Source organism: Rattus norvegicus, chromosome 1, assembly GCF_036323735.1.
Source record: "Rattus norvegicus strain BN/NHsdMcwi chromosome 1, GRCr8, whole genome shotgun sequence".
In the NCBI taxonomy this organism is placed as follows: Eukaryota; Metazoa; Chordata; class Mammalia; order Rodentia; family Muridae; genus Rattus; species Rattus norvegicus.
In genome coordinates this window covers 94214490-94241072 of record NC_086019.1, presented here as the reverse complement: position 1 = coordinate 94241072, position 26583 = coordinate 94214490, and the positions used below count along the sequence as shown (strand labels likewise).

The window sequence follows — 26583 nt, the reverse complement described above, 5'->3', positions numbered from 1 at the left end:
ATTTAGCTCAGTGGTAGAGCGCTTGCCTAGGAAGCGCAAGGCCCTGGGTTCGGTCCCCAGCTCTGAAAAAAAGAACCAAAAAAAAAAGAAAGGGATTGGGGTGGAGTAAGGGTTGGAAGGGGGATAGACAATAGAACCTAATAAAGGGGCCCCAAAATATATGTCTCCGCTGGTGTGCTTGGAACTGCTCTCTTCTCCTGGGGGCTTATGTGTCAAAGCATAGCCTTATAGACTGAGGAATTACCTAAGGGAGTAAACCAGGCTTTTGTGATCAAAAAGGGACCACATCAAAGCGTAGGTTGTCCTAGACACACATATCTTTCTCCGAGCAGCCAGGTGTGACTTACAGTTAGGAATTCCCACATGAGCTTGTTGAGTGGCTTCCTCCAGCCACAGACAGCAACTTTCTAAAAGAGACCTCTTCTTATCCCCCAAAGGCCCTCACTCTAGAGGTTTAGCCTTAGAGAAAAGGTACAAACGGAAGACGAGGCAATTGTAACACAGCTCTTCTCAGGTGAAAACTTCTGGCTTCGTTGGAAAGTCAGTTCAGTTGGACGGTGCTGTGCTGGGGCAAACACATGAAGGAATATTTTCCTGAAGCAGACACCAGCGAAAGGACGTTTTGCTGACACAGGTGAAAGGCTAAGTCAGACTCGTGAAGGACCATTTTGCCGGAGCAGATACGGGACAAAGGATGTTTTACTAAAGCAAGCATGTGAAAGGACGTGTGATAGATCTTTGCTAATGACATGAAATGAATCAGTTCGCCTTACATTGTTAAGCTCCATTTGTTGTAACTCCATAGAGAGAAATACACAAACCCCTCCGGTGGTGTTCCGGCAGCTTCTTGATGCTTCTGCAGACTCAGGCTGATCGACAGTGATGGTAGCTGATACAGACCCACGTGGAGTCTTGCTGAACAGACTAACACGCTGAAGCAAGACACAGGGAGGACACATGATGTTTGTAGGGATATAAATAGGACTCAGTGGACTGTGAGAGGGACTCACTTGCATAGCTAGCTCTGCAATGCTTCTTGGTCTCCAGTCTTTGCTGATTTTTGCTTCACTGAGAAAGGCAGAGCAGAGAACTTCTGGTGTCCCTGCTGGTCCTAATCTGTCCTGCGACTTGATTCGCTGAGGCCTGGCTGTCCCTGTGAGGCTGTGCCACTGCTGCTGCTATCCTGACTACAGAACTGGACTGTTGGTGTATCTGTGGTGTGTTTGTGCGTGGATCCAGCTGCCACTGCTGACCTGTGAACTTAACTGCTGCTTTCCTGACAGTGCAGATGGGATTTGTTCCAAAGAACCATTCCTAAACAGGTCCACTTCTCCCCTATCCTAATAACCTTTCTTTTCCACTATCTCTTGTGGGTGGTGGGCTACAAGGGAGATTAAAGCGGTTAAGAACCATTATTAAAATTGGGGCTGAGGAAAATTTAAACCTACACTCTTCCTTTTCCTAAAGGCAGCAAATCTAACTACAGCTCATTGACCAACACGACAGTGACTTGAGGACAGTGTCATGCGCAAACAGCAGCCCCTTTGGCTAACTCCCCAGTTTCGCATGCATACACAGGACCTGCCTGGCAGTGGGGGTGATGTCCTGCCGTATCTCCAGCCTTTTCTCTGTACAACACCATTGCTTGCAATTTCCCTCCTGTAACTTTACAATTTTTTTTCTTTTCTTTTTTTTCGGAGTTGGGGACCGAACCCAGGGCCTTGCACTTGCTAGGCAAGCGCTCTACCACTGAGCTAAATCCCCAATCCCTAACTACAATTTTTAAAGTCTATTTTTAATGGTGGCTTTTAAATCTTTTAACCTCTCTTTTCATCTATTACCCACCAGAGGTAGTTGAAAACAAAGGATATGGGGAAAGTGGACCTGTTTAGAAAGGTTCTTTGGAGCAAATCTAATTTGTGTTGTCAGGATATCAGCAGTTCAGTTCACAAGTAAGCAGCAGCAGTTCGATCTGCTTGCAAATGAAAGGTAGAAGTTTTAAGGTTGCCCCCCTAGACAAAAGTTTAGAGTGGAAGAATGAAACTGGTTGGGCTGCAATTACACCAGCTGGTTTGGCAACTCTTTCCCAGGAACTAACTGACCATAAAGTTAGATTAAAATCTTAAAGTACAATCTTGAGAAGCAGGAAGCTTCTCCTTGTGATTTTTCACTAGTATTCTTAACATTTTCCAATGACGCCCTCCCCACCCACTTGGGTTGTGGTTTCTTCCTTTAAATACCTCTTCCCCCAGCCACTTGTGGTCAAACTCCTCTGCCCCTGTGTGGAATACGAGTCTCGACCCCAGTGCACTGGTTCCTATCTATAAACCTCGTGTAAATTACAGCAAGGACGGTCTTACGTGAGCTCTTGGGGTGGGGGGTCACATCATCCTGAGACTTGAGTGAGGGTTTCCCCGCTCCGGGGGTCTTTCACAAACACTTTACAGATACACCAGTAGTCTAGTTCGGTGGAATCAGGTCAGCATACACAAATAGGTAGCAGCAGCTTGACCTAGCAGAAACAGCCAGGCCTCAGCCAAATCAGCAAGAGTGAGCAGGAGGGGCCAAAGCCGATAAGAACACCAGGAGACATTTTTGGCTGGGCCTCTCTCAGCGAAGTGAAGATCAGGAAAGACTCAAGACCAACAAGCAGTGTACAGTTAACTCTATCAGCAAGCCCAGCCTAGACAAGCCACACCTCATTTACAGTCCATTGAGACCTCTTTATGTTCCCTCCAAATATCATACATGTTCCATGGGTGTAGGTTGATGTCTGTATGCAGGTGAGGGCTGGCACAAGTTAAGGTGAGGCCTGTAACTGGACAGTAAAAAGTAAGGTGGGGACAAAGTTCTTGTAAAACAGGAAAGAAGAGGAAGAGAGAAACAAAGATAGAGGCAGAGAAGGACAACCTGATCCGTGTGGCCTTAATGGCCATAGGTTATTAGGAATATTTATTAAGGGATGGATTTTTATAGGTCAGTTTATCTTATTCAGGTGGGCGGTTTACATCATTGTCAATTGGCTCTGAGTTTATCGTGTGGACATTTTGTGGAGTGTAAATTTACTGAGATAAATTACTTAGATTGTTGAACTACAAGCATCTGGAGTTTTGATTTTAATGAATTGTGGGGAGTTGATATTATAACCATTGCTGGGCGGTTGCTGGGAGTGTGGGCAGAGTCCATGGCAGAGAGCCAGCCGGAAGAGGGCGGCCACAGCGTGTGGCTAGCAACAGGGGCGGAGACTGCCAGGGACAGAGAATAGCTGTGGGTAGTGTGACATAGTGCCCTAGAACCAGTCGCCGCTGAGATGGATGTACCCGCTAAGGCCATATGGCTCGAGGATGCCAGCAAGCGAGGGTTTGAGGGTATTTTTAATAATTACCACAAGACAGGGGTCTTGCCTCAGCACGTGAGTCTGTCTCAGCTAACGTTTTGCCAATCTGCCTGAGACTTCGGAAGCAGCAAGAAGCCACAGCACACCATCAGGCTTTCGCCATGTTTCTCTCTAGGGAGTCTTGACAACAGGAGCTCAACTATGCAATGTAAGGTGGATCAATACATGTGTTGTTAGTGAAGAATCTTTTGTCACGTGTCCTTTTATGTGCTTATTTTAGCAAACATCTTTTCACCTGCATCTGCTTTAGCAAAAAGTCTATGTTAGCCTTTTATCCGTGCCCACGTTAGTGAAATGTTCCCTCACACATTTGCCCCAGTAAAACATCATCCAACACAACTGACTTTCTAAAGAGCTCTGTAGTTTCCACTTCACCCTCCTTTTGCCTTTGTAACATTTAAAGAACCTGGCATGGTTTTCAAGTAGCTCCTCTGTGATTCCAGACTCGGCTTTCAGTTTCCTTGAGCCCTGACTGGGGAATCCCAGGACCTGGGAGCCTGCTTCACTCAGTGTTCTCACTGTGAGTCTTGGAACAGCCAAAGCCTGCCCGGAAATATGCTTTCTGCGTAGCACTCACTGGATGCTGGTCGTCCCCTAAGTGATGCCTATGTTCTCGTTGTATTCCACTAGATTATCTTTTCAGTCTTTTACGTTCACCCCAAAACAATAAACCTGGACAGGTTTTCTCAGTTATGTAACAATGTCTATTTTGCTGAGTCTTGCAGCCATTTTCAGGTGTCATTGTCTAATGTGCCAGTCTGTTCTAGTCACTGTAACTTAGCTTCTGACTTCTAGTCTTTTGGTTTTGTTCTTAACTCTTTGATTCCCTATTTTAATTATTTTTGCTGTCCTTCTCCCCCACCCCCAGAAACAGGGTTTCTCTGAGTAGTCCTGGCTGTCCTAGAACTCCCTCTGTAGACTAGACTGGCCTCGAACTCAGAGATCCGCCCGCCTCTGCCTCCTGAGTGCTGGGATTGGAGGTGTGCAGCACCACTCCCTGGATCAATCTTTGTTCTTTACATTCATGTCCCTGATGATCCCATTCTACTTCAGGATTTTAACTATGTATAATTAATAACTACTAAATTAATGGTCAGTCTGCGGTAACACAATCTGCTATGCCTCCAACTGCATAGTCCATATTTTTGTCTGGGATCTAAAAGCCATTTAGAGATTAACAGCCTTGGAGCTGCAGAGACTGTCGAGCGGTTAGGAATACCTAGTGCTCTCGGGGACCCACGTTCAGGTTCCAGCACAAACATCAGTGGCTCACACCCACCTGTCTGTGACTCCAGCTCCAGTGCGTCTAACACCTGCCTCCAGACACCCACCCACATACGGTAGATACCAAGGGACACACAGAGAATAGTAATTGACATTTTTTTTTTTTTTGGTTCTTTTTTTCGGAGCTGGGGACCGAACCCAGGGCCTTGTGCTTCCTAGGTAAGCGCTCTACCACTGAGCTAAATCCCCAGCCCCAATTGACATGTTTAAAACTGAAGTCTGGGTTTTCCTGTTAGATCTGCTGTTTCCGCCATGTTATTTGATGCCACCTTTCTAACTGCTGAGAACCAAAGCCTGAGTTAAATTCCCTTAGGACTTGTCTGGCTCAACCTAACCCCCCTGGCCATACAAGCCTAGTTTGTATTTACTTACTGTCAAGAGAATCACTTCTCGCTCTACCTACAGTCACAATCACTGTCCAGACCAATGGTTCTCAACCTGTGAGTCGTGACCTTTAGGGGTCGCACATCGGATATGCTGTCCAGCAGACTTTTACATCACAGTTCATAACGGTAACAAAGGCACAGTCATAAAGTAGCAACAAAATAATGTTATGGTTGGGGTCACCACAGCATGAGGAGCTGCTAAAGGGTCGCGACGTTAGGAGACTTGAGGACCTCTGCTCTAGCCCAACCGCGTAGTTTATCTTCAAAGAAAGCCGTACATTGGGGGGCTGGGAATTTAGCTCAGTGGTAGAGCGCTTACCTAGGAAGCGCAAGGCCCTGGGTTCGGTCCCCAGCTCCGAAAAAAAAAAGAACCAAAAAAAAAAAAAAAAAAAAAAGGTTTCTAAGCCGTACATCATATCGTGCCTTTTGCTCAAAACCCTGATGGCTGACCATTTCACTCAGAACAAAGTAAAAACTGCTTACAGGGTTTTGTAAGACAGCCCTTGGCTGTCTCTGGCCTCTGTCCCATTAGAGCTTTGCACAGAGTTCCTAGACTTCTGATGTTCCACACACACTCACGTCCTGGGAATACGGGGCATATCTGTCTGATGAAGCTCAGCTTGAGAATTCTCATGGGAAGAGGGAAGTGTAAATATAATCCACGCAGGAAACCCTTCCTGGGGTGTTGTCTGTGAACTTCATGCCTGTCTTTCTGACCTCGGCCCTCGTTCTTCACGGATGCCATTCCTTTTGTCATGAGCTGTCACTTTATTACCAGTTTCTGCAGACACGGTTTCTCTATATAGTCTAGGATTGCCCACAATGTACCGTTTAGTCCAGTGTGACCCAGAACCTTAACTCCTCCTGCTTCAGCTCCCCACGCTGGGATTCCAGGTGCGCCACCATGCCTGCTCCGTTACAGTCAACATAGTCTATATTTACCTTTGCCACCTCCTGCTACGATCTCTTACAGATATACCCCAAATGCCAAGAATAGTGATTGGATTCTAACAAGCACTCAGATAAATGGGACTACTTGTAGAATACACTTGGTTTCAGGGAGCATATTAAACTTTAAGTTGTTCTGTAGACTACTTACCTTTGCAGGCGTGAGCTGTGGTCTCTTTTGTCTAAGTTCTTCCTTTAAGTCAGTTCATTGGTTTCAGTTAAGAAGATCAAACATGGGGTTGGGGATTTAGCTCAGTGGTAGAGCACTTGTCTAGCAAGCGCAAGGCCCTGGGTTCGGTCCCCAACTCCGAAAAAAAGAAAAAAAAAAAAAAAAAAAGATCAAACATGCCAGGCATGGAGGGAACACACCTTTAATCCCAGTGCTCAGGAGGCAGAGGCTGAAGCTAGCTTTGTCTACAAATGAGTTCCAGGAAAGCCAGGGCTACACAAAGAAACTGTCTCTACACAAACAGAAACAAAAATGTAGCCCTGGCCAGCCTCAAACTAGCACAGATCCACCTGTGTCTCCCTCCTGCTTGCTGAGGTTAATTGCATGGGCCATCCCCCATCTGTGGATGCGTTTCTTAATGAAGCAATATGATATCACCCTGGTCACATCTACTCTGAATTAATATCTTTTATAAGATATTTCTTAAAGTGGTGAGAATTACTGAACGTGTTCTGCATCATTCCTGCACGTCCTCTAACACTGCAGCCTACAGCTAACATGGCAGGCACCAGCACTGCTGTAGGAGACAGGATGCAGGCTGATCAAATGCCTGAAAAATCAGAATATTCCGTTTTGTGGCTCACACTCTGTCTCCACAGCCGTCTTCTGTCAATGCCGCATTGGAGACTGTTCATCCACAGCATCCTGTTTCCAGATAAAGCGTGATTTCATGCCCTTAAGAGAAGTTTTATTATTCAGTAAACTAGGAGAGTATCAAAAAGGATGAGAGCTCATTTTAAATAAAACTCATAGGCAGAGCAGAGTGAGCACGACGGTTCCCAATTCAAGAGCCCTGAAGACTCAGTCAGCCCTGACGCCCAGTTAGTACGTCAAAGCCTCACGAGGCCGTCTGCACTCCACCTCACGTGTCCACAGTGCCAAGAAGGGACAGAAGCAGAGAGGATGGAGTTCAGTTCATACCAACACCATTTTCATCTTGTTGATCTGAGTGTTTTTGGGAGGGGATTGTTTTTGCTTGTTTTGTTTTTGCCTTAGGTTTTATACTGAAAAAGGAGATGAAAATTGGGTAGAATAGCGATCTCTGATACAAGATCATTTTTTTATTGTAAGTCTATGTGTGTAACTGTACTTTCAGTTTAGTTCACAAAACTACCATTTCAAGGTTTCTTCATTTCCTAGATTTACCTTGAGTATTTAGTTCATCATGAGTGAGTGATATTAGAGATGGTGAAACACATAAGCTTTGGGACCCTGACAAGTCAATTCTGTAACCATGATACCCAATAACCCACCAATACCGAGGGTTTCCTTATAGCATAAATTTCCTTTTATAATAAATATATAAGATCTGAATGAAAGCTTTCTCACACTGATGACAGCACATAAAGCTTCCCAAATAATAATGAGAGATTTCTTTTTTTAAATGATCCTCTCCTTTTATAAAAATTTATTTATTTATTATATATGTGTACACTGTCACTGTCTTCAGACACACCAGTAGAGGGCCTCAGATCTCATTACAGATGGTCGTGAGCCACCATGTGGTTGCTGGGAATTGAACTCAGGACCTCTGGCATAGCAGTCAGTGCTCTTAACCACTGAGCCATCTCTCCAGCCCCATCAAAGATTTCTTAATGATAACTACATTCATCAAGTTCCCTCCTTTTGATGCAAATAATAAAAATACAGCTAATATTTATGATACGCTTTGTGAAAGGCACTGATCCAAGTGCTTTTACATGTTAAAACATGATATTTAGAAGACTCTTATGAAAACACTGGGTCTTAGATCTGCCTTACAAATGCTTCAATGAAAGCCAGGTTACTCATAACAAATGTCACAAAGGAGACCAACTGATAGCACCTGGATAATGTAATAATGACGTTTTCTATGCTAAGGACCTTCTATATAACAGCATGGAATCACTTTCCATTTTAACCGCTAAAATGTAATACCATGAGAACATGTAAACAAACGGTTTCCCTATGTGGATATGTCAGCATTTCCACTCTCCCACATACATTCTCAAATGCTGAACTTCATGAGTCCCAGATTCACATCTGTAAGAATTCTTCACTGATAAAGAATGAATGGCTAGGGAGAGCTGTGTTACTTGCATAGAATAAATTAACTCATATAAAAATTTGTGAATGATGACTAAGGTCTATTCGGCATTCCTTACAGTCAAAAGATTTGTCACTGATATGAATCCTCTGATGTTGCGTTAGTTGGGACCCACGTGTAAAGGCCTTTTCACATTCTTTACACTGATACGGTTTCTCGCCGGTATGAACCCGTTGGTGCCGAGAAAGATGTGAGCTCTGAGCGAAGGCCTTTCTGCACTCCTTACATTCATAGGGCTTCTCACCTGTGTGGACCCTCTGATGCAGAGTGAGCTGAGAGCCGTGACCAAAGGCCTTCCCACATTCCCTGCATTCGTAAGGTTTCTCTCCAGTGTGAGTTCGCTGATGTTGAGTGAGCTGTGAACCACGGATAAAAGCCTTCCCACACTCCCTGCACTCATAGGGCTTCTCGCCCGTGTGGATTCTCTGATGCTGTATGAGCAGCAACCCACGCGCAAAGGCCTTCCCACATTCGCTGCACACGTAGGGTTTCTCACCGGTGTGAAGTCTCTGATGCTGGGAAAGATGTGAGCTCTGAGTGAAGGCCATTCGGCATTCTTTACACTCGTACGGTTTTTCCCCCGTGTGGATTCTCTGATGCTGAGTGAGCTGCGAGCCACGGATAAAGGACTTCCCACACTCCTTACACTCATAGGGCTTCTCGCCCGTGTGGATTCTCTCGTGCTGAGTAAGCTCTGAGCCCCGGCTAAAATCTTTTCCACATTCTTTACATTTGTAGGGTTTTTCACCGGTGTGAATCCTCTGGTGTCGAGTAAGGAGTGACCCGCGATTAAAGGCTTTCCCACACTCCTTACACTGATAGGGCTTCTCGCCGGTGTGGATTCTCTGATGTTGAGTTAGTTGGGAGCCATGACTGAAGGTCTTCCCACATTCTTTACATTCGTAAGGCTTTTCGTTAGTATGAATCCTCTGGTGCTGAGTGAGCTGGGAACCACGGATAAAAGCCTTTCCACATTCATCACATTTATAGGGTTTTTCGCCAGTGTGGATTCTTTGATGCTGCATAAGCAGGGAACCTCGAATGAAAGCCTTCCCACACTCCTTACACTCGTACGGCTTTTCTCCATTGTGGGTTTTCTGGTGCTGCGAAAGCTGTGAGCCACAAATGAAAGCTTTCCCACACTCTTTACACTCATAGGGTTTCTCGCCAGTGTGGATTCGTCTGTGGAGAATGAGCTGCGAGAGCTGTGTAAAGACCTTCCTGCACTCTTTACAGTCGTAAAGCTTCTCGCCAGTGTGCAGTCTCTGGTGCAGAGTGAGCTGTGAGTTCTGGGTGAAGGCCTTCCCACATTCTTTACATTCGAAAGGCTTCTCTCCAGTGTGGACCTTTTGATGCCGGCTGAGTTGTGAGCTTCGAATAAAGGCTTTCCCACATGCTTCGCACTTGTATGGTTTCTCACCAGTATGAATTCTATGGTGCAAAATAAGTTGTGAGCTCTGAGTGAAAGCCTTTCCACATTCCTTGCACGTGTAGGGTTTCTCACCGGTGTGAAGTCTCTGATGAAGACTTAGCTGGGAATCACGACTAAAGGCCTTCCCACACTGCTTGCATTCATAGGGTTTCTCACCAGTGTGAATACTGTGATGCTGGGACAGGTGTGAGGCTCGCCTGAAGGCTTTCCCGCACTCCTCACATTTATAGGGCTTCTCTGTAGAGTAACCCTGTGGATGCTGAGGTAGGTGCGTCCCTGGGCTGAAAATGGACATTTTGTCATGTGTTATCATCTCTTGCCTGTAATAGTCTTTCTAATTGTCTTATTCCTTCTCTAACTCTGACTTCCAAAGGTTTTCTAGAATTAGTCTTAGGCGCCCAGTTTTTTAACCTCTCCCTCATTTCCCACTGAGACAACGCAGATCCCTTGGTGTGCTATTTTGAAGCTAAGTCCTTGTTCAGAAGGAAGCCTGAAAGATAAGAGAAAAGCAAAAACCTTCAGAAAATAGAAGTAGGATGCCAGAGAAGACAAGGAGGAAACAATGTCTGCAAGAACAACAGCTATATATTACTGTCTTCTACCTGTTATCTTCAGGTGTCAGTTTAACTATTGTTTCTAAATAGTAACACTTCTGCCTGGTTTGGAAGGATATAGTGATGGATCAATACTGCTCTTCCAGAGGACCTGGGCTCAACTTCTTTCTTTTTTTCCTTTCTAAGATTTATTTATTTTATGTATGTGAGTACACTGTCACTGTCTTCAGACACGCCAGAAGAGGACATCAGATCCCATTACAGGTGGTTGTGAGCCACCATGTGGTTGCTGGGATTTGAACTCAGGACCTCTGGAAGAGCAGTTGGTGCTCTTAACCACTGAGCCATCTCTCCAGCCCTCTAGGTTCAATTTCTAGCAGCTACATAGCAGCTAGAATTGTCTATAATCGCAGTTCCAAGGGATCTGATGCCCTCTTCTTGCCTCCATAGACAATGACTGTATTTGGTGCACAGATATACATGTAGAAAAAGCAGTCAAACACATAGTTTTCCTTCCTTCCTTCCTTCCTTCCTTCCTTCCTTCCTTCCTTCCTTCCTTCCTCCCTCCCTCCCTCCCTCCCTCCCTCCCTTCCTTCCTTTCCTTCCTTTTGGTGTTTTTCAGAGTTTCTCTGTGTAATGCTCTGGTTCTCCTGGAACTTGTTTTGCAGACCAGGCTGGCCTTGAATCTACCTGCTTCTGCCTCCTAAGTGCTGGGATTAAAGAAAGGTATGCCTGGCAAATTAAAAATTAAAAAAAAAGGGGGGGGGGTTGGGGATTTAGCTCAGTGGTAGAGCACTTGCCTAGCAAGCGCAAGGCCCTGGGTTCGGTCCTCAGCTGGGGGGAGGGGGGGCTCATCTTGCTTGGTGTTTGGGTTAAAATTCAAGGACTACAGCGTGGGACAGGAGACTGGCCAGTGCAGGTCTAAACCAGCCAGGCTGTCTTCCATTCTCATTGATATTCATATTCTCTCCCCGCCCCACCCCCCTTATATACTCCAGGCTGGCATGGAGCTTGCAGTCCTCCTGCCCCTGGAGTACTACGACAGACAAACACTAAGTCCAACTACTACTTTAAATAACGTACAACACAGAAATGTAAATGTAAAGAGCTGGTTCCTCTGGGAATAGCAAGGGCTGCTCTTGCAGAAGACCTGGGTTCCATCCTCAGCACCCACACGGTGGTTCACAACCATCTGTAAGTCCAGTTCCAGGGGACCTGATGCCCCTCGGGCCTCCACAGGCACTGCATGCATGCTGTACACATACATATGTGTAGGCAAAATGCCCAGACACAGAAAATAAATAAATCTTTTAAAAATTTAGGCAACGAGACACAAGGGGCAGAAACGATAACTGACACCAAGTTACTACATTTTCCAAAGATCACATCTCTGTATAAAGCCCTCTGAGCAGAGCCCAAGTATTTGCATTCTTCCTGAGAGAAGTCAAAACAACATCATTAAACATCCCTGATTTCTGAAAACAAACAAACACAATTATCAGCTGTAGAAATAAAGGACACAATTCCTTAAATGGGGGATGGAGGTAAAAAGCAGCTCTCTGTAATGAGGGGGGCTCTCTGTAATGGGGGGAGGAGGGCTCTCTGTAATGGGGGGATGAAAAGGAGCTCTCTGTAATGGCACTGCCAAGCAAACAGGTTCAAGGCTCCAACTAGGACAGATAGCAAATATTAAGCAATGAGGCGAGAACACGGTTTCTCCTGTATTGTCTTCTGCATATAAAACATTGCGTTATACAGGTGATTCTGGGAATCACTGAAGTCCAGATAGTGTCCCAGTTTTTCCTACAAAACAACATATACAAACACCCTGTAAAGACATGTAGGTTGGATATCATACAAATGTGGTTTCATCTCTCTGTTTAGGAATAAGAAAGACTGAATTTTGTTCTGTAAAATCCTGTTTGTTCTCTTTGCTTGTTTTTGAGAGCTTCTTGCATATACCAGGCTGGGCTCAGCCTTACTGTAGGACAGGATGACCTTGGCTTGAACTCCTCGTCCTCTGCCCCACCTTCTGTAGGGCTGGGATCACAGGTAAGTGCTAGCACACCTGGCTGCCAACAGCCTTGTCCCACAAAGAAACACATTCTCCGTCTAGAGCACTCCGAAGTAGCAGGCTAAGGACAAAGGGAATTACGTGTATAACAGATGCTTCCCTCAAGAAAGCTGCAACGTGCTGTTTCTCAACAAGGGTTTGTTATGTTCACAAGCGCCTTCCCTCCACACTTCCCTGTCTTTGCTATTCCTGGTGATAGATTAAGCAAAACACCCTGTTCTTTGTAAACATGGCTTAATGTGTATATTGTATCTGTCAATGCAGCTGCTTCTAATAAAAGCTCAGGGCAAGAGGAGCTCTGGGTTCCCAGAGGCCCTTGCATGCTCTCCAGATCCCTATCCTCCCCTGCTGGAAATTCATATTCCAGATTCAGAGTCTTGTCTCAGGAACTGAGATCTTCGAACTGTGCAAAGACATGGCTGGCACAATATTATAAAATAAATTCATGGTTAGATCAGAATGTATTAGTCAGGGTTCTCTATGGTAACAGAACTTAGGGAATATATATGGGAATTTATTAGAATGACTTCAAGGCTGTGGTTTCAGCTAGTCCAACAATGGCTGGCTATGAAAGGGAAGTCCAAGAATCCAGTAGTTGCTCAGCCCATGAGGCCAGATGTCTCAGCTCAGGGGTCTCAACCTGTGAGTCGTGATCCCTGGGCTAGAACAAACCTTTCCTTGGGGGTGGGGGGTGGGGTGGTCTAAGACCATCAGAAAACAGAGATATTTTGCATTATGAGTCAATGTTAGCAAACTCGCTGTTATGAGGTAGCAACAAAAATAATTTTATGAGGAACTGCATTAAAGAGTCAAAGCATCAGGAAGGCTGAGAACCACTGGCTCAGTTGGTTTTCAACTGTACATGAAGGAATCCGAAAAAGGGAACTTCTAATGCCAGTGAGGAAATGGACTTGCAAGCAAGGTGAGAGCAGGCAAAGAGCAAAACGTCCTTGTTCCATGTCCTAATCTAGGCTTCCAACAGACAGAATGGTTCAGATTAGAGCTGTATCAAAGGCATGGCTTCTGACCTCAAAGATCTGGACGAGTAGATCTTCCCACTTCAAATTAAGCAAAAATCCCTCACAGGTGTGCCCTCTATTTTTGGGTTTTAGTTAATTTCAGAATGTAGTCACGTTGACAGCCAAGAATAGTTATCACGCACAGTACTCCACCATAACGCACTTCTGGTATCACCAGATTTTTTTTTTGGGGGGGGGGTTCTTTTTTTTCGGAGCTGGGGACCAAACCCAGGGCCTTGCGCTTCCTAGGTAAGCGCTCTACCACTGAGCTAAATCCCCAGCCCCTGTATCACCAGATTTTAATCACTTTATAGACTTCAGGAGAGCCATCGTGTGTTGCAGGATATTTGATCACACTGTGAACCCCGAGACTGGGTTATTTACTAAAACAAAACATAAGACAAAACCAACCAGCCAACTCTTTAACTGTGGTGTGGCTCGGCCCTTAGCACACACCTTTGATCACAAACAGTGAAGGTAATATTCATTTGCAGAAGGAAGCAACCATGCTTGAAGTACTGTCTAATAGAGTGACAGACAAAGCGACGAGCCAGAGGAAGATCTGAAAGACTAGGATACGCCCAACTCTCACAAGAAGAGGAAAGAGAAGCTACTTGGGGGCAGTGCAGAGAGAGGAAGGAGGCAGTTTTACTGGGATGGTTATACAGAGACAGGTTGCAGAGAGAGAACAAGCTAGACACAGGCCAGAAGATTAGAGCCAATTGCTAAAGTTAGTATGAGGTCAAGCAGAGCAATTGAAGAGAGGCCGGGAGAAGCCAGATTGAATCAGTCAGCTTGGAGGGGAGTTTTGAGCTGGAACAGCTGAGTTGAACTAGCCAGGGTGATATTCAGCAGTAAGTCTCAGAGGCTGAAAACATTCTAGACCTAGAGACCTAGATAAGAGTGTATAGAGGCTAGAAACTCCCAGGGCTAGGCTGCCTGGACTATCTGATGGAGGCAGTAAAACTCCAAGATGAGAATTATTACAGATTACAAGTTACTGTTACAATCACAGAATAAGTACACTGATTCTCACCAATGAAAGTTCCATGCTATTAGAACGTTTATTACCTTTGAATTTCTTATTATTTATCACTCTTTAAATCTTTTCCCATCTAAACAATAGGAAGATGAAATTATATCCATTCCAATATACACATTCAGCCTCAGAACATAATTAAGTTTCAAAATGATCCAATTATCAGTATGGGTGAGTTACACATTGCTCACCTCTCTGTGTCCAACGCCTGGCCACTTTCTAATCTCAAGGTACATAAATCATGAACTTCCTGTAATCCTAGTACATGAGGTGATGACGGAGGATGAGTGCGAGGTCAGCCTGGGATACACAGAGAGTTTGGGGGTCAATGTAGTCTAAATATGCAAGTTCAAGACCAGCATGGGATCCATGAAAAGACCAGTCCCAAACAAACAAGGCCACAAACTGAGAAACTGAAAGATTTTTGTCACGCACCATCTTCCTCATCTTATAAAATCAGAAGGATCTTGATCTTATGAAATCTTTTGTTAGATCAGTCAGAGAAGCTGTGTGTGGGGCTGAAGATACAGGTCATCGTTTAAGAGCACTTGCTGAGGGGCTGGGTTTAGCTCAGTGGTAGAGCGCTTACCTAGGAAGCGCAAGGCCCTGGGTTCGGTCCCCAGCTCCGAAAAAAAGAACCAAAAAAAAAAAAAAAGCACTTGCTGATGTTGAAGGGGACTGCAGCTCAGTTCCCAGCATCCGTGTAGTGGCTCACAACCTTCCCAAATCCACGTTCAGAGTTCCATTGCCTTCTGACTACATACATTCGGGCAAAATATTCAAACAGGCAAAATGAGCCTTTTAAAAACAATTAAGAGCACTTGCTGCTCTTTCAGAGGATTTGGGTTTAGTTCCCAGCACCATATGATGGCTCGGAACCATCTGAAACTCCAGTTCCATAGCATCTGACGCCATCTTCTGGCCACTAAAGTACCTGCACTCATGTGGTACGCTTGCACACATGTAGAAAAACCATTCATGCATCTAAAATCAAGATTCCTAGTTTCTTTTTAGAAGTTGCCAAATGTATTATTGTTGAGTAGGCACAGAAATAAAGGCTGGAGAAGAAAGACACAAGTTATAGGAGTGAGACAGCATGGGAGAATATTCTCAAGAGGGCACAGCTAGGACAGGAACCCCAGGAACACATGGGTAACATAGCTGCCTAGTAAAGGAAGTAACTGAATGTGTGCAAAAATCCCAGCAACCAACCACCTGCCGTGAACCTGAGGCACGCCGTACACAGACATGGCAGGTCCTCCTCCAGGTTTACATCTTAGAGGAGCATGGCGCCTAGAAAAGGCAGAACTGGGGAGAACCTGGGATCATGAGGCCAGAACTCTGCGTGGCTCCAACTGACCAAACCTGAATTGTCTTTGTTGATCTCTTCATCACAACTCTTGATGGCTTTTTTTAAAAAAAGGATTTATTTATTTATCATATATAAGTACACTGTAGCTGACTTCAGACACATAAGAGGGCATCAGATCCCATTACAGATGGTTGTGAGCCACCATGTGGTTGCTGGGAATTGAACTCAGGGCCTTTGGAAGAGCAGTCAGTGGAACTCACAGGGATCTGCCTTTGCCTTCCGAATGCTGGGATTAAAGGTGTGAGCCCCATTGTCCTGTTCTCACTGGCTCTTTTTTTTTTTTTTTTTTTTTTGGTTCTTTTTTTCGGAGCTGGGGATCGAACCCAGGGCCTTGCGCTTCCTAGGTAAGCGCTCTACCACTGAGCTAAATCCCCAGCCCCTCTCACTGGCTCTTAACCTAGTCAAACTCAGTGCTACCCATTAGAGAGCATGATTTTTCTACCCTTTCTAAAATGAAACAGATGCTCTCACATATCCAAATGCATGACATCAGAAATAGAGACAACAGAACATCTCTCTGCTTCCTGACGGTAGACATCATGTGACCGGCCGCCTCATGTTGCTGACATTTAATCTTATCTAACGCAATGGGCTGACCTTCAAACCATGAGTTCAAAAAACCTTTTCCTTAAAAAGGTAGAAATAGGAGAGATGGCTCAGTGGTTAAGAGTACCGACTGCTCTTCCAGAGGTCCTGAGTTCAATTCCCAGCAACCACATGGTGGCTCACAACCATCTGTAATGGGATCCAATACTCTCTTCTGGTGTGTGTGAAGTGTCTACAGTGTACTCATAGGCATAAAATAAATAATTCTTTTAAAAAAAAAAAGGTAGAAATAACAACACTGTTAACAGTCAATGTATCGGGGTTGGGGATTTAGCTCAGTGATAGAGCGCTTGTCTAGCAAGTGCAAGGCCCTGGGTTTGGTCCCCAGCTCCGAAAAAAAAAATATAGTCAATGTATCAATAATCTTACATAACTACATTAGAAGGCAAGAGTATCAACTACATACCAATAAACCTTTATTACAAAAATAGACGTATACATTCATTTGCCAACTTCTGTCTAGATGTCCCCCAGTGTGTGACAATGAATTGTTTGTGAGTTACGAAATAGGGCTGTACCTGGAAAAAACATGTTTTTAAACATCTGGGTCTGGTCCCTCTCAGGTGAAGTAGTTTTGCATGGTCTTCTGTACCTGATGAATTTATCTGTTTCCTTATTCCTGGACAACTTTATTATCAGGTGAGTCTTCCAGGGATGCAATGAGGCTGCCTGAGGGACAGCTGTACTTCATTCTATGCAAACCATTTCACTGAGTCAGGAAAATCATTTCAAAAGGTCAGAGCAGGAATCAAAGCACTGCTTGCAGTTTTCACTTGCCAATAAGAAATACTCACAGAAGGCTGTAACACTGGACCAGAGTTCCCGCCGTTTTAGAGACTGACACAAAGGAGAGGAAGATGGAGGTGAGGCTAGGTGGGAAAGGACTGTTTACAGTGGGGATTAACTGTCTTCCAGGTTTCACCCTGTGATAAGGACAGGTCTCGGGAAGGACCTCCTGGGAGAGGGGCCTGGGCTGGGGATGCCGGTGTGCATGAGACAGGACTGCTGAGGTGGGCGGGCTTCAACTCCCCTGGAAGACTGCACAGCTCTCCGTGTGCACTAAGTCTGCTATGCTGAGGGCGGCTCCCCCTAAGAGGCTTACCAGGATCACCTTTGAAGATAAAAAGACAAATCCAATAAACAAATTAAAGGAAGAGAAATCAGGAAAGGTCGCAAGGATTTAAACAACTCAGCCTTCTACCTGACCCCAATGACATCTGTTCTACCTCAGGCCAGGAGAGCACAGTACAGCCTTTTCTATTGCACACAGAAGGTTTACCAAGACGCACCACTGTAGATCAGGAGACAAACCTTGGAGCCTTTAAGTGAAGGCTCAAGAAAGGAAACGGTTGGTGTGTAATGACTTTTGAGCTGTGTGTGTACTAATGGTTTATTACACTTTTTCTCACTTTAAAATTCCAATCAAAATCTAAAAAAACAGAGCTGGGTGTGGCAGCCCAGGCCCGTACTCTTTCAGCACTTAGCGGGTAGAGACAAAAGGACCAAGAGTTCAAGGTGATCCTCACCAGGGCTACTCAAGACCCTATCTCAAAACAAAATAAAATGAAATCTGCAGTGGCAGAGGATCCCAGTTTTGTCCCAAGCTCCCATATCTGGCAGCTCGAAACTGCCTGTAACTTCAGTTCTAATGCCTTCTTGAGGTCTCCCTGAGTGCCTGCACACACAGAACAAATTCACTCAAATACACGTGAATGTAAGACTTCATCTATTAAATAGACAGAAAGACAAAACTGAAGGTTGAAGCAAGAATTTGACCCAGTTTGAGCTATAAAGCAAGATGGTGTTGATAAATATAAAAATTTTAAAAAAAGCTAAAACCTTGGGTGGTGGTGGTGGTGGTGCATGCCTTTAATCCAGTGCTCAGGATGCAGAGGCAGAGGGCAGAGGGCAGAGGGCAGAGGCAGGTAGATGTCTGAGTTCAAGGCCACTCAGGTCTACAGAATGAATTTTAGGACAGGCAGGGCTGCAAAGAGAAACTGTCTAAAAAAACAAAACAAAACAAAAGAAAACAAACTAAACAAAAGCTAAATTCTCCCAAAGGTTAAAGAAACATAAATAGTACAAGAATGCTCTTATTTTGAATTTGAGCATCAAATCCATTCTTTATAAATACACCCACTATTGGAAAACTTCTATCACAAGCTACACATTTTCATTACTCTCAAAATATAAAAGTCAAATGCCATTGGGTGAGTGCCTGCCTTTAATCCAGAACTTGGGAGGAAGAGGAAGATGGGTCTTTATGATTTCAAGGTCGGTCTGCTCTACATAAGGCGGTTCAAACCAGGCAAAGATCCTGCCTCAAAAATAACTAAGAATAAATAAATTGACTTGTTCCACCAGTATAAGAGAAGACGTGGGTAGGAGACATTCAGGAAAACAACAAAGTTTAAAGCAAAGATTATTTTCTGACATGATAAAGGCTGTTGAGGGAACAAATATCTACTTACCTCAAACTTCCCTTCTAAATGGACAACGGCCATTTTTTCTCTTCTATGTTATAGCCTGAAAATAAGAAAGTTAAATCAGATGCTATGTTGTTCTCTACATACTCTGAATTAGAGACAACCTCTTCCTCCGTCCCACAGTCCGTCCATCATCTAATATAAAGCAGTGAGGACACTGGTATTGGAAACGGAGAAGGTTGGGCTGTCTTAGGCTCTATTTCTTGCCTTAAACCTTTCCACTAGAGACAGCCTGCATGGCTGTGGCATAAGTCCTAGCCTTTATAGCACGTCTTCTACAAGAGTGGTAGGCGTGCTCTCGCATCGTCAAAGTCTCATCTTAACCTAGGCCGATAGCTTCTTCAGGAGTTGTCTCCACTCTCTGGCTTCCTTCCTGCCAGCTTCCTTGGCTGTACAATTAGGGAGCACAGGGAACCAGCAACAAAACTATCCCCAGGTGGAAAGTGGAGGGATGGTGGAACTGACTCAATGCTGGCCTTGGATGAATGGATGGATGGATGGATGGATGGATGGATGGATGAGCTGCCACTGTGCTCAAAACAGAGGTTAAGTCCTTAATTCTGGGAGTGATTTGGGAAGCGACACAAAGTCACAAGAAACTCACTATCCTTTGGCAGACTCTGCCCTCACCTCCTATGAATTCCAAACAAAATTTCAGCTTTGCACCCTACTACATTAGGGAAGGATTACAGGTACAAATATACTAATGGCCACATGAAGACACATGCACTAAAATTTCCAGAGTCACATTGCTAGTATCACAAATTACATTGTTAGAGCTACATTGTTGGAGCACTATCTCTTATATAGGATCCAAACATGTACAATAACGGAACATCCTGTCAGGGACAAATACTGTCAGCGACATTCCTTTACCAGGGTGCACTTCCACTTTCTTTACAATCATGAGAACAGCACATACCATCCTACGCACACACAAACACACACACGCACGGTCACCCAGATGGGAAAACACAATAAAGTCACCAGTGACGGAAACAAGAACCAAGCAATCCCTAGGAAGCGCAAGGCCCTGGGTTCGGTCCCCAGCTCCAAAAAAAAAAAAAAAAAAAAAAAAAAAGAAAGAAAAAAAAAAAAAAAAAAAAAGAAAGAAAAAAAAAAAAAAAAAAGAACCAAGCAATCGCAGTCTCGGTGACACTATCATACATGTCTTCCCAGGCAAGCCAGTTATGCACAGAATACCAGGCACATCTGACAACCTCAGAGTGACATAAACATCCAAATACCTCGCTATAACAGCACCGTTGCTCCACCACACGCGTGGGCCAACAACGCCATCGCAGTCCCAGAAACATCTCCAGTGAGATAAGCAACAATCACACACACCCTTGGAGTCACAACTCATTCACACACATCACGCCAACTACAAATCAGGGTCGCTACAGGCTCCGAAACACAGGTTTGCATCGTACACATGGGAGACACCGCCACCTAATGCCACAGACACGTCCTCCAGGCGTTCCCAACACTCTCACCTCCGCAGCGAAGTTCAGGGTCCCGCCTCCACCGCGGGGCTCCAACACCTGACTTCAGTCAACCTGCTCCACTGGGTGCCTACGGAGCACTTGTCGACACAAACCTCTCGCGACACTAGTACCTCGAAGTCTCGCGAGGAAACGGAAGTGAAGCGGCGTTCTGCACCGGGTGACTTTGGGAAATGTAGTCCAATGGCAGGGGTCAAGACTGCTTCTCCCCCTCCCCCTCCCTCCTCCTCTCTCCCCATTTTCTCCCTCCCCTCTCCCTCCTCTCTCTCTTCCTTTCTCCCTCTCTCCCTCTTCCCTTCTCTTCCTTCCTCCTTCTACTCTTTTCCCCCCTCCTTCCCTTCCCCCTCCTTCCTCCCACTTTCTCTCTCTCCCCCTTCCTCCCTACCTCCTTCCCTTTCCTCTCCCGCCATTCCTCTCTTTCTCTCCTCCCTCCCACCTTCTCTCTCATCCCCTCCTTTCCCCTCTCTCCCTCCCACCTTCTCTCACCCCTCCCTCCTTCTCTTTCTCCTCTCCTCTTCCCTCCCTTCCCCCTCTCCTTCCCTCCCCCCTCAATATTTGAGATGGTTTATACTTGTGGTAATGAGATTTTATACCACTGTGGGGTTGCTCAACAAAGACTTCAGCCATGAGATTTGTTTGTGAAGAGTCACTACATATTTCTGGAGTAATTGAGTAGTTGTTCATGATGATTTGTGACACACACACACACACTAACTTCCAGGGTTCCCATTAGCTAAGGACAGTGTGATCACGTTGACTGTGAAAAATGAGGGAGATGGGGAGTCTTGGTTCCCACTTCATGAGCTGTTAGGAAAGATTAGGAGGTGTGGCCTTGTTGGAGGGGCGTGTCACAGTGGGTGGACTTTGAGGGTTCAAAAGCCCAAGTGAATCAGATGTGAGCTCTTACCTACCTGCCAGGCCTGTCTGATGCCATACTCCCCACCATGATGGCCATGGGCTCACTCTCAGAAACTGTCAGTAAGCCCCTAATTAAAAGTGTTTTTTTTTTTTTCGGTCCCCAGCCACAGAAAAAAAAAAAACAAAAAACAAACAAAAGTGTTTTTTTTTTTTTTTTAAACCAGGCAGAAGTGTTTGATCCTAACACTTGGGAGGCAGAGACCGGGAGATCTATAGATTCAAGGCCAGCCTGGTCTACAGAGCAAGTTCGAGGAGACCCAGGGTCATACAGGAGTCTTGAAAAAACGAAAGTATTTTTTCCCTACAGGAAGCAGAGGCAGGTGAATCTCTGGGTTTGCTGGTCTATAGAGTGAGTTCTAGGACAGCCAGGGTTAGCCAGGGTTCAGAAAGACCCTGTTTCAAAAAAAAAAAAAAAAAAAAAAAAAAGACAAAGAACAAGAACAAAAATAAAATAAATTTTTCCTGTAGGCTTATATTTTTTTAAAAACCAACTTAAGTGTTCTTAAATGCTGTATCCTTCCTTCTAGCCCACCACACACCAGAGTTGGTAGAAAGGAAAGGTTAATAGGGCAAAGGAGAAATAGTTCTTTGGGGTGATTTCATTGTCAGGATATCAGCCATTTAGTTCACCCGGATTGGCTCAATCCACTCATAAACAACATTCATGAATCAGCCATAGCAGTGGCTTTTGTCCATCCAGAAGAAACCTCAAGGCTCTTCCAAATCGGCCGGAGTTTGCAGAAGCTGCAAGAAACCACTGGAACAGCACCAGAAGTTCTTTGGTGAATTTCCTTCTATGAAATCACAACAAACGATGATCAGCGGAGAACGGCAAGGCAAGCCAATACCACACAGCATCATCCTCTGTCCGTGGGGTTACATATATGCCCTTTCGAACATCACGTGTCCTCTCAAGCATCTGCTCTAGCAAAACATCACAGATCCCGGGGTTGGGGATTTAGCTCAGTGGTAGAGCACTTGCCTAGCAAGTGCAAGGCCCTGGGTTCGGTCCCCAGCTCCGAAAAAAAAGAAAAAAAAAAAAAACATCACAGATCCCTTCTCCAGGCAGCTTCCAGAAAGACATCCCATGTCTGTTCTCAGCAAAATGTCCTCCCACATGTCTGCTTCAGCACAAACATAGGACAGTTTCCAGAGACACATCACATGACACAACTGAGTCTCCAAAGAAACCAGAAATTTCCACTTCATTTTCCTGTGTTGCCTTAGTCATAGTGTCTTCTCATAGCAATAGGAGAGTAATTAAGACAAATGCATTGCCTACCTCTGGGAAGAAGCTGTTACCCCGAATGAAGGCTGAAGGGAAGCACGGCTTTACCTATAATCTGTACTAGTCTGTACTTCTCAGAGGAACAGAGCTTATAACACACACACACACACACACACACACACACGCGCGCGCGCGCGACTTATTAGAGTGGCTTACAGACTGGGGTCCAGCGCATCCAACAATGGCGGTCTTCCAATGGAAACTTCCAAGAGTCAAGGAGTTCTTCAGTTTATGAGGCTGGATGTCTCGTCTGGTCATGAGTATATTTCAGAATCCAGCAAAGGAATGGACTTTCAAGCAAGAACAAGCAAGCAAAGAGCAAGGCTTCATTCCTCTATGTCTTTATATAGGCTTCTAGCAGAAGCTGTGTGGCCCAGATTGAAGGTGGATCTTCCAACCTCAAAAGATCTGGATTAAAATTGGGTCTTCCCACTTCAAGTAATTTAGTTAAGGAAAAAAATCCTTCCGAGGTGCACTCAGCAGCTGGGATTTTTGATAATTCCAGATGTAGTCAAGTTGATAGCCAAAGATGGCCATCACAAGCTCACAGCTTGTCAACTTGACACACACTCATATCTCCTTATATCGTTGCTTAATCTCTAAATTAAAAAGCAATAAGCAGGTCTTAATTATGTCTAATAAAACTATACCTTGTGCAACTGCAAATGCATTATAAATTTAGAATAGGTGACAGTGCTCTTGAGGGACATTCTTTTAGTATCTCAAACTTAAATATTATAACCGTGGATAGTCTCTTAATTGTTGTTATAAAAAATTGGAGAAAGAAACACAAATATCCTAACAAAAATTGACAGAAACATATCAACTATAATCTATTTTCTGTAAGTGGTCACATGCCCTTAACCGGTATTTATAACTAGCTTTCTCTACTACCCATTCTGTATTTCCTCCATCCTTAGCAAAAACCACAGCTGGGCTTTGCATTTTTCATGGACAAGTGGTGTATCCCTTCACTCCTGATGGGTCCACACCCTTTGTCATCCGGTCTGGATTAGGCTGTTGTAGCTTCCCATTGACTTTAATCACAGGACATGGTAGCACCAAGAGATACCCTAAAGGATGTCCTGCACTCCAGACCTAATCTTTCTCATCTCCATTGTGGAGAAGCAGTCCAATTTCTCCGTGGTAATCTAGATCAATCACCCATCTGAACACCGTTATGCCCATCGAAAGCTGTTGACTTAAGGGCACCAGAAACCTGAAGTAGCCAGGGGGGAGTCTGAGATTCCAGTTCAATGGAATAGTCATTGGCTTCTGGCGGGAGCACTCCCCGCTCTGGAACCAGAACTTCTAGACCCACAGAATTTAAGGTCACAGGAACAGGAAGTAAACATTTTCCTAGTGGGTCACTAGGGGTGATAGTGAGTGGAAGTATTTCCTTTTCCACTTGTTGATTCCTGGACCTTTGGATCATGGCTATGGAAGAAACTGAGACATGTCCCGGATACTGACCCAAGGCATACACCACCTTCTGGAGATCCCTGCACTAGTCCTCCAGGATACTGCACCTAATTGTCACTGTAACTGTAGCTACAAAAGGCCACTCCATCTTTCTATCGGGCCAGCTGCTTCAGGATGGTGGGGAACATGGTAAGACCAGTGGATCCCATGATCGTGGGCCCACTGCCGCACTTCTCTGGCTGTGACATGAGTTCCTTGGTCAGAAGCAATACTGTGTGGAGTACTATGATGTTGGATAAGGCATTCTGTAAGTTGACAGATGCTGGTTTTGGGAGAATCATTAAGGCAAATTTATAACCAGAATGAGTATCTACTCCAGAAAAGACAAAGTGTCCTTTCCACAAAGGAAGTGTTCCAGTGTAGTCAATCTGTTGCCAGGTCATTGGCTGGTCACCCTGGGGGAATAATGCCATATCTGGGGCTTTGCTGTTGGCAGATCTGGCAGTCAGCCACAACTGTAGCCAGGTTAGCCGGTCAGCCTTGATGAATGGAAGTCTGTGTTGTTGAGCCTAAGCATAACCCCCATCTCGGCCACCATGGCCACTTTGTTCATGTGCCCATTGGGTAATGACAGGGATGGCTGGGGAAAGAGGCTGCCTTCACAGAACGGGTCATCTTCTTTTTTTTTTTTTTCCTTTTCTTTTTTTCGGAGCTGGGGACCGAACCCAGGGCCTTGCGCTTGCTAGGCAAGCGCTCTACCACTGAGCTAAATCCCCAATCCCAGAACAGGTCATCTTATCTACTTGATTATTGAACTCCTCCTGGGTAAAATCACCTTTTAATAATCATTTACACGAGACACAATCATCTTCACATCTTTTGCACATTTAGAGAGCTCTACCCATATATTTCTTCCCCAGATGTCTTTCGCAACGATTTTCCAATCGTGATCTTTCCAAGTCCCTGACCATCCAGCCAGTCCACGGACCACAAGCCCATGAATCAGTGAACAATCCCGCATCTGGCCATTTCTCCTTCTAAACAAAATGTATGACCATGTGCCCTGCCGGAAGCTCTGCCCCTGTGAAGGTTCCCCTTCAGTGGTGTCTTTCAGGGTTGTCCCAGGAAAGAGTTGTAATGCTGCAGCTGTCCACTTCTGAGTGGTACATGCATCATGTACAGAACCATCAGTAAACCAGGCCCTAGTCTTCTCTTCCTTAGCCAGCAGAGCGTAGGCCTCGCACCATGAGGCTATAGGGGCATGCTTGTCAGGAAACAGCATTGTAAGAGTAGAAGCCGTGAGCATTTGGGCAACTTCCTCGTGTAACATGTGACCACCAGGCCTCTGCTACCTCAGGGCTCAGTTAAGCTCATTGCACTGAATTCTTCCAGGTGAGCAGCAGCTTCTCCAACCCTAAGGTCTGCACGAGGAAAAGGGCAAGAACAGAACTCTTCAAATGCTGGTCCCCTTCTCACCAGGGTACGTTGTATAGGATTTGTGGAGGTCATGTCTTCGGGCCTTCTCTCCATGAAGGCTTAGGTTTTATACAGCGTACCCACTTTAGCATTGCAATTCCCGAGCTTTAAAATCACTTCACGGACACCAAGCGAAGGGATATCGAGCATCTCTTAGCTTTCATAAATTCTTCAGCCAAACATTTGAATAAACATTTGACCTACCGCGTTAAAAAGAAACTGTTCGGGGCTGGGGATTTAGCTCAGTGGTAGAGCGCTTACCTAGGAAGCACAAGGCCCTGGGTTCGGTCCCCAGCTCCGAAAAAAAGAACCAAAAAAAAAAAAAAAAAAAGAAAGAAACTGTGCGAGCTTCTATATTAAATTTAAAATCTCCACTCAAAGGGCCGAACTCAGCAAACTCAGCCTGATCCAGTTGTATGTTCCTACACCGATTTTTATAAAATTCAAACTTGTGACTACGAAAGGTGAAATACCAGCTTTGGCCTTTATGTTTGACAATGAGAATTTCATTTTGGGGTTAATGCTATATTTATTTTTGAAATGGTTACTCCCTGTTTGTGGTTCTGTACTGGCTGGTCTTATGCCAAGTTGCCACTCCAGAGCTAGAGACATCAGGAAGGAGGGAGCCTCAACTGAGAAAGTGCCTTCATGGGACCTGGCTGTAGGCAAGCCTTTAGGTCATTTTCTTAATTGATTGATGGGGGAGCCTATTGTGGGTGGGGCCATCCCTGGGCAGGTGGCCATGAGTTCTATTAGAATGCAGGCTGAGCAAGCCAGTAAGCATTACTCCTCCATGGCCTCTGCCTCTGCTCCTGCCTCCAGGTTACTGCCCTGCTTGAGTTCCTGTCCTACCTTCCCTCAGTGATGAACTTTAATGGGGAAGCATAGGCTGAATAAATCCTTTCCTCTCCAAGTTCCTTTGGTCATGGTGTTTCATTACACCAATAGTAACCCTAACCAAGACATGAACCTTGCTACGGACTTATCTCAAAATTATCCTGTTTGATGAAAGCCTAAACATATCATATCCTCTCTCTCCCGATCTTCAATATCATTTATTTA

The 26583-nt window shown here is 45.0% G+C and overlaps 1 protein-coding gene across 5 annotated transcripts; it reads right to left on the bottom strand.

Annotated features, from left to right (window-relative positions):
• Positions 1–7267: 7267 nt before the first annotated feature.
• LOC134478826 (zinc finger protein 420) lies at positions 7268–20578 on the bottom strand. Of its 5 annotated transcripts, none has more exons than XM_039093721.2 (4): positions 20409–20569; positions 18898–18952; positions 17221–17537; positions 7268–10252 (listed from the first exon to the last, which is right to left on the bottom strand). In XM_039093721.2, the coding sequence occupies exon 4, from the start codon at positions 10073–10075 to the stop codon at positions 8339–8341; it is 1737 nt and encodes a 578-aa protein (XP_038949649.1). In that variant the 5' UTR covers positions 10076–10252; positions 17221–17537; positions 18898–18952; positions 20409–20569; the 3' UTR covers positions 7268–8338. The 5 variants fall into 5 exon arrangements, with proteins under 5 accessions (XP_038949649.1, XP_063133801.1, XP_063133799.1 ...); XM_063277731.1 differs by having other exon boundaries at positions 16945–17537; positions 20409–20565; XM_063277729.1 differs by lacking the exon at positions 17221–17537 and having other exon boundaries at positions 20409–20578.
• Between the last annotated feature and the right edge of the window lie 6005 nt (positions 20579–26583).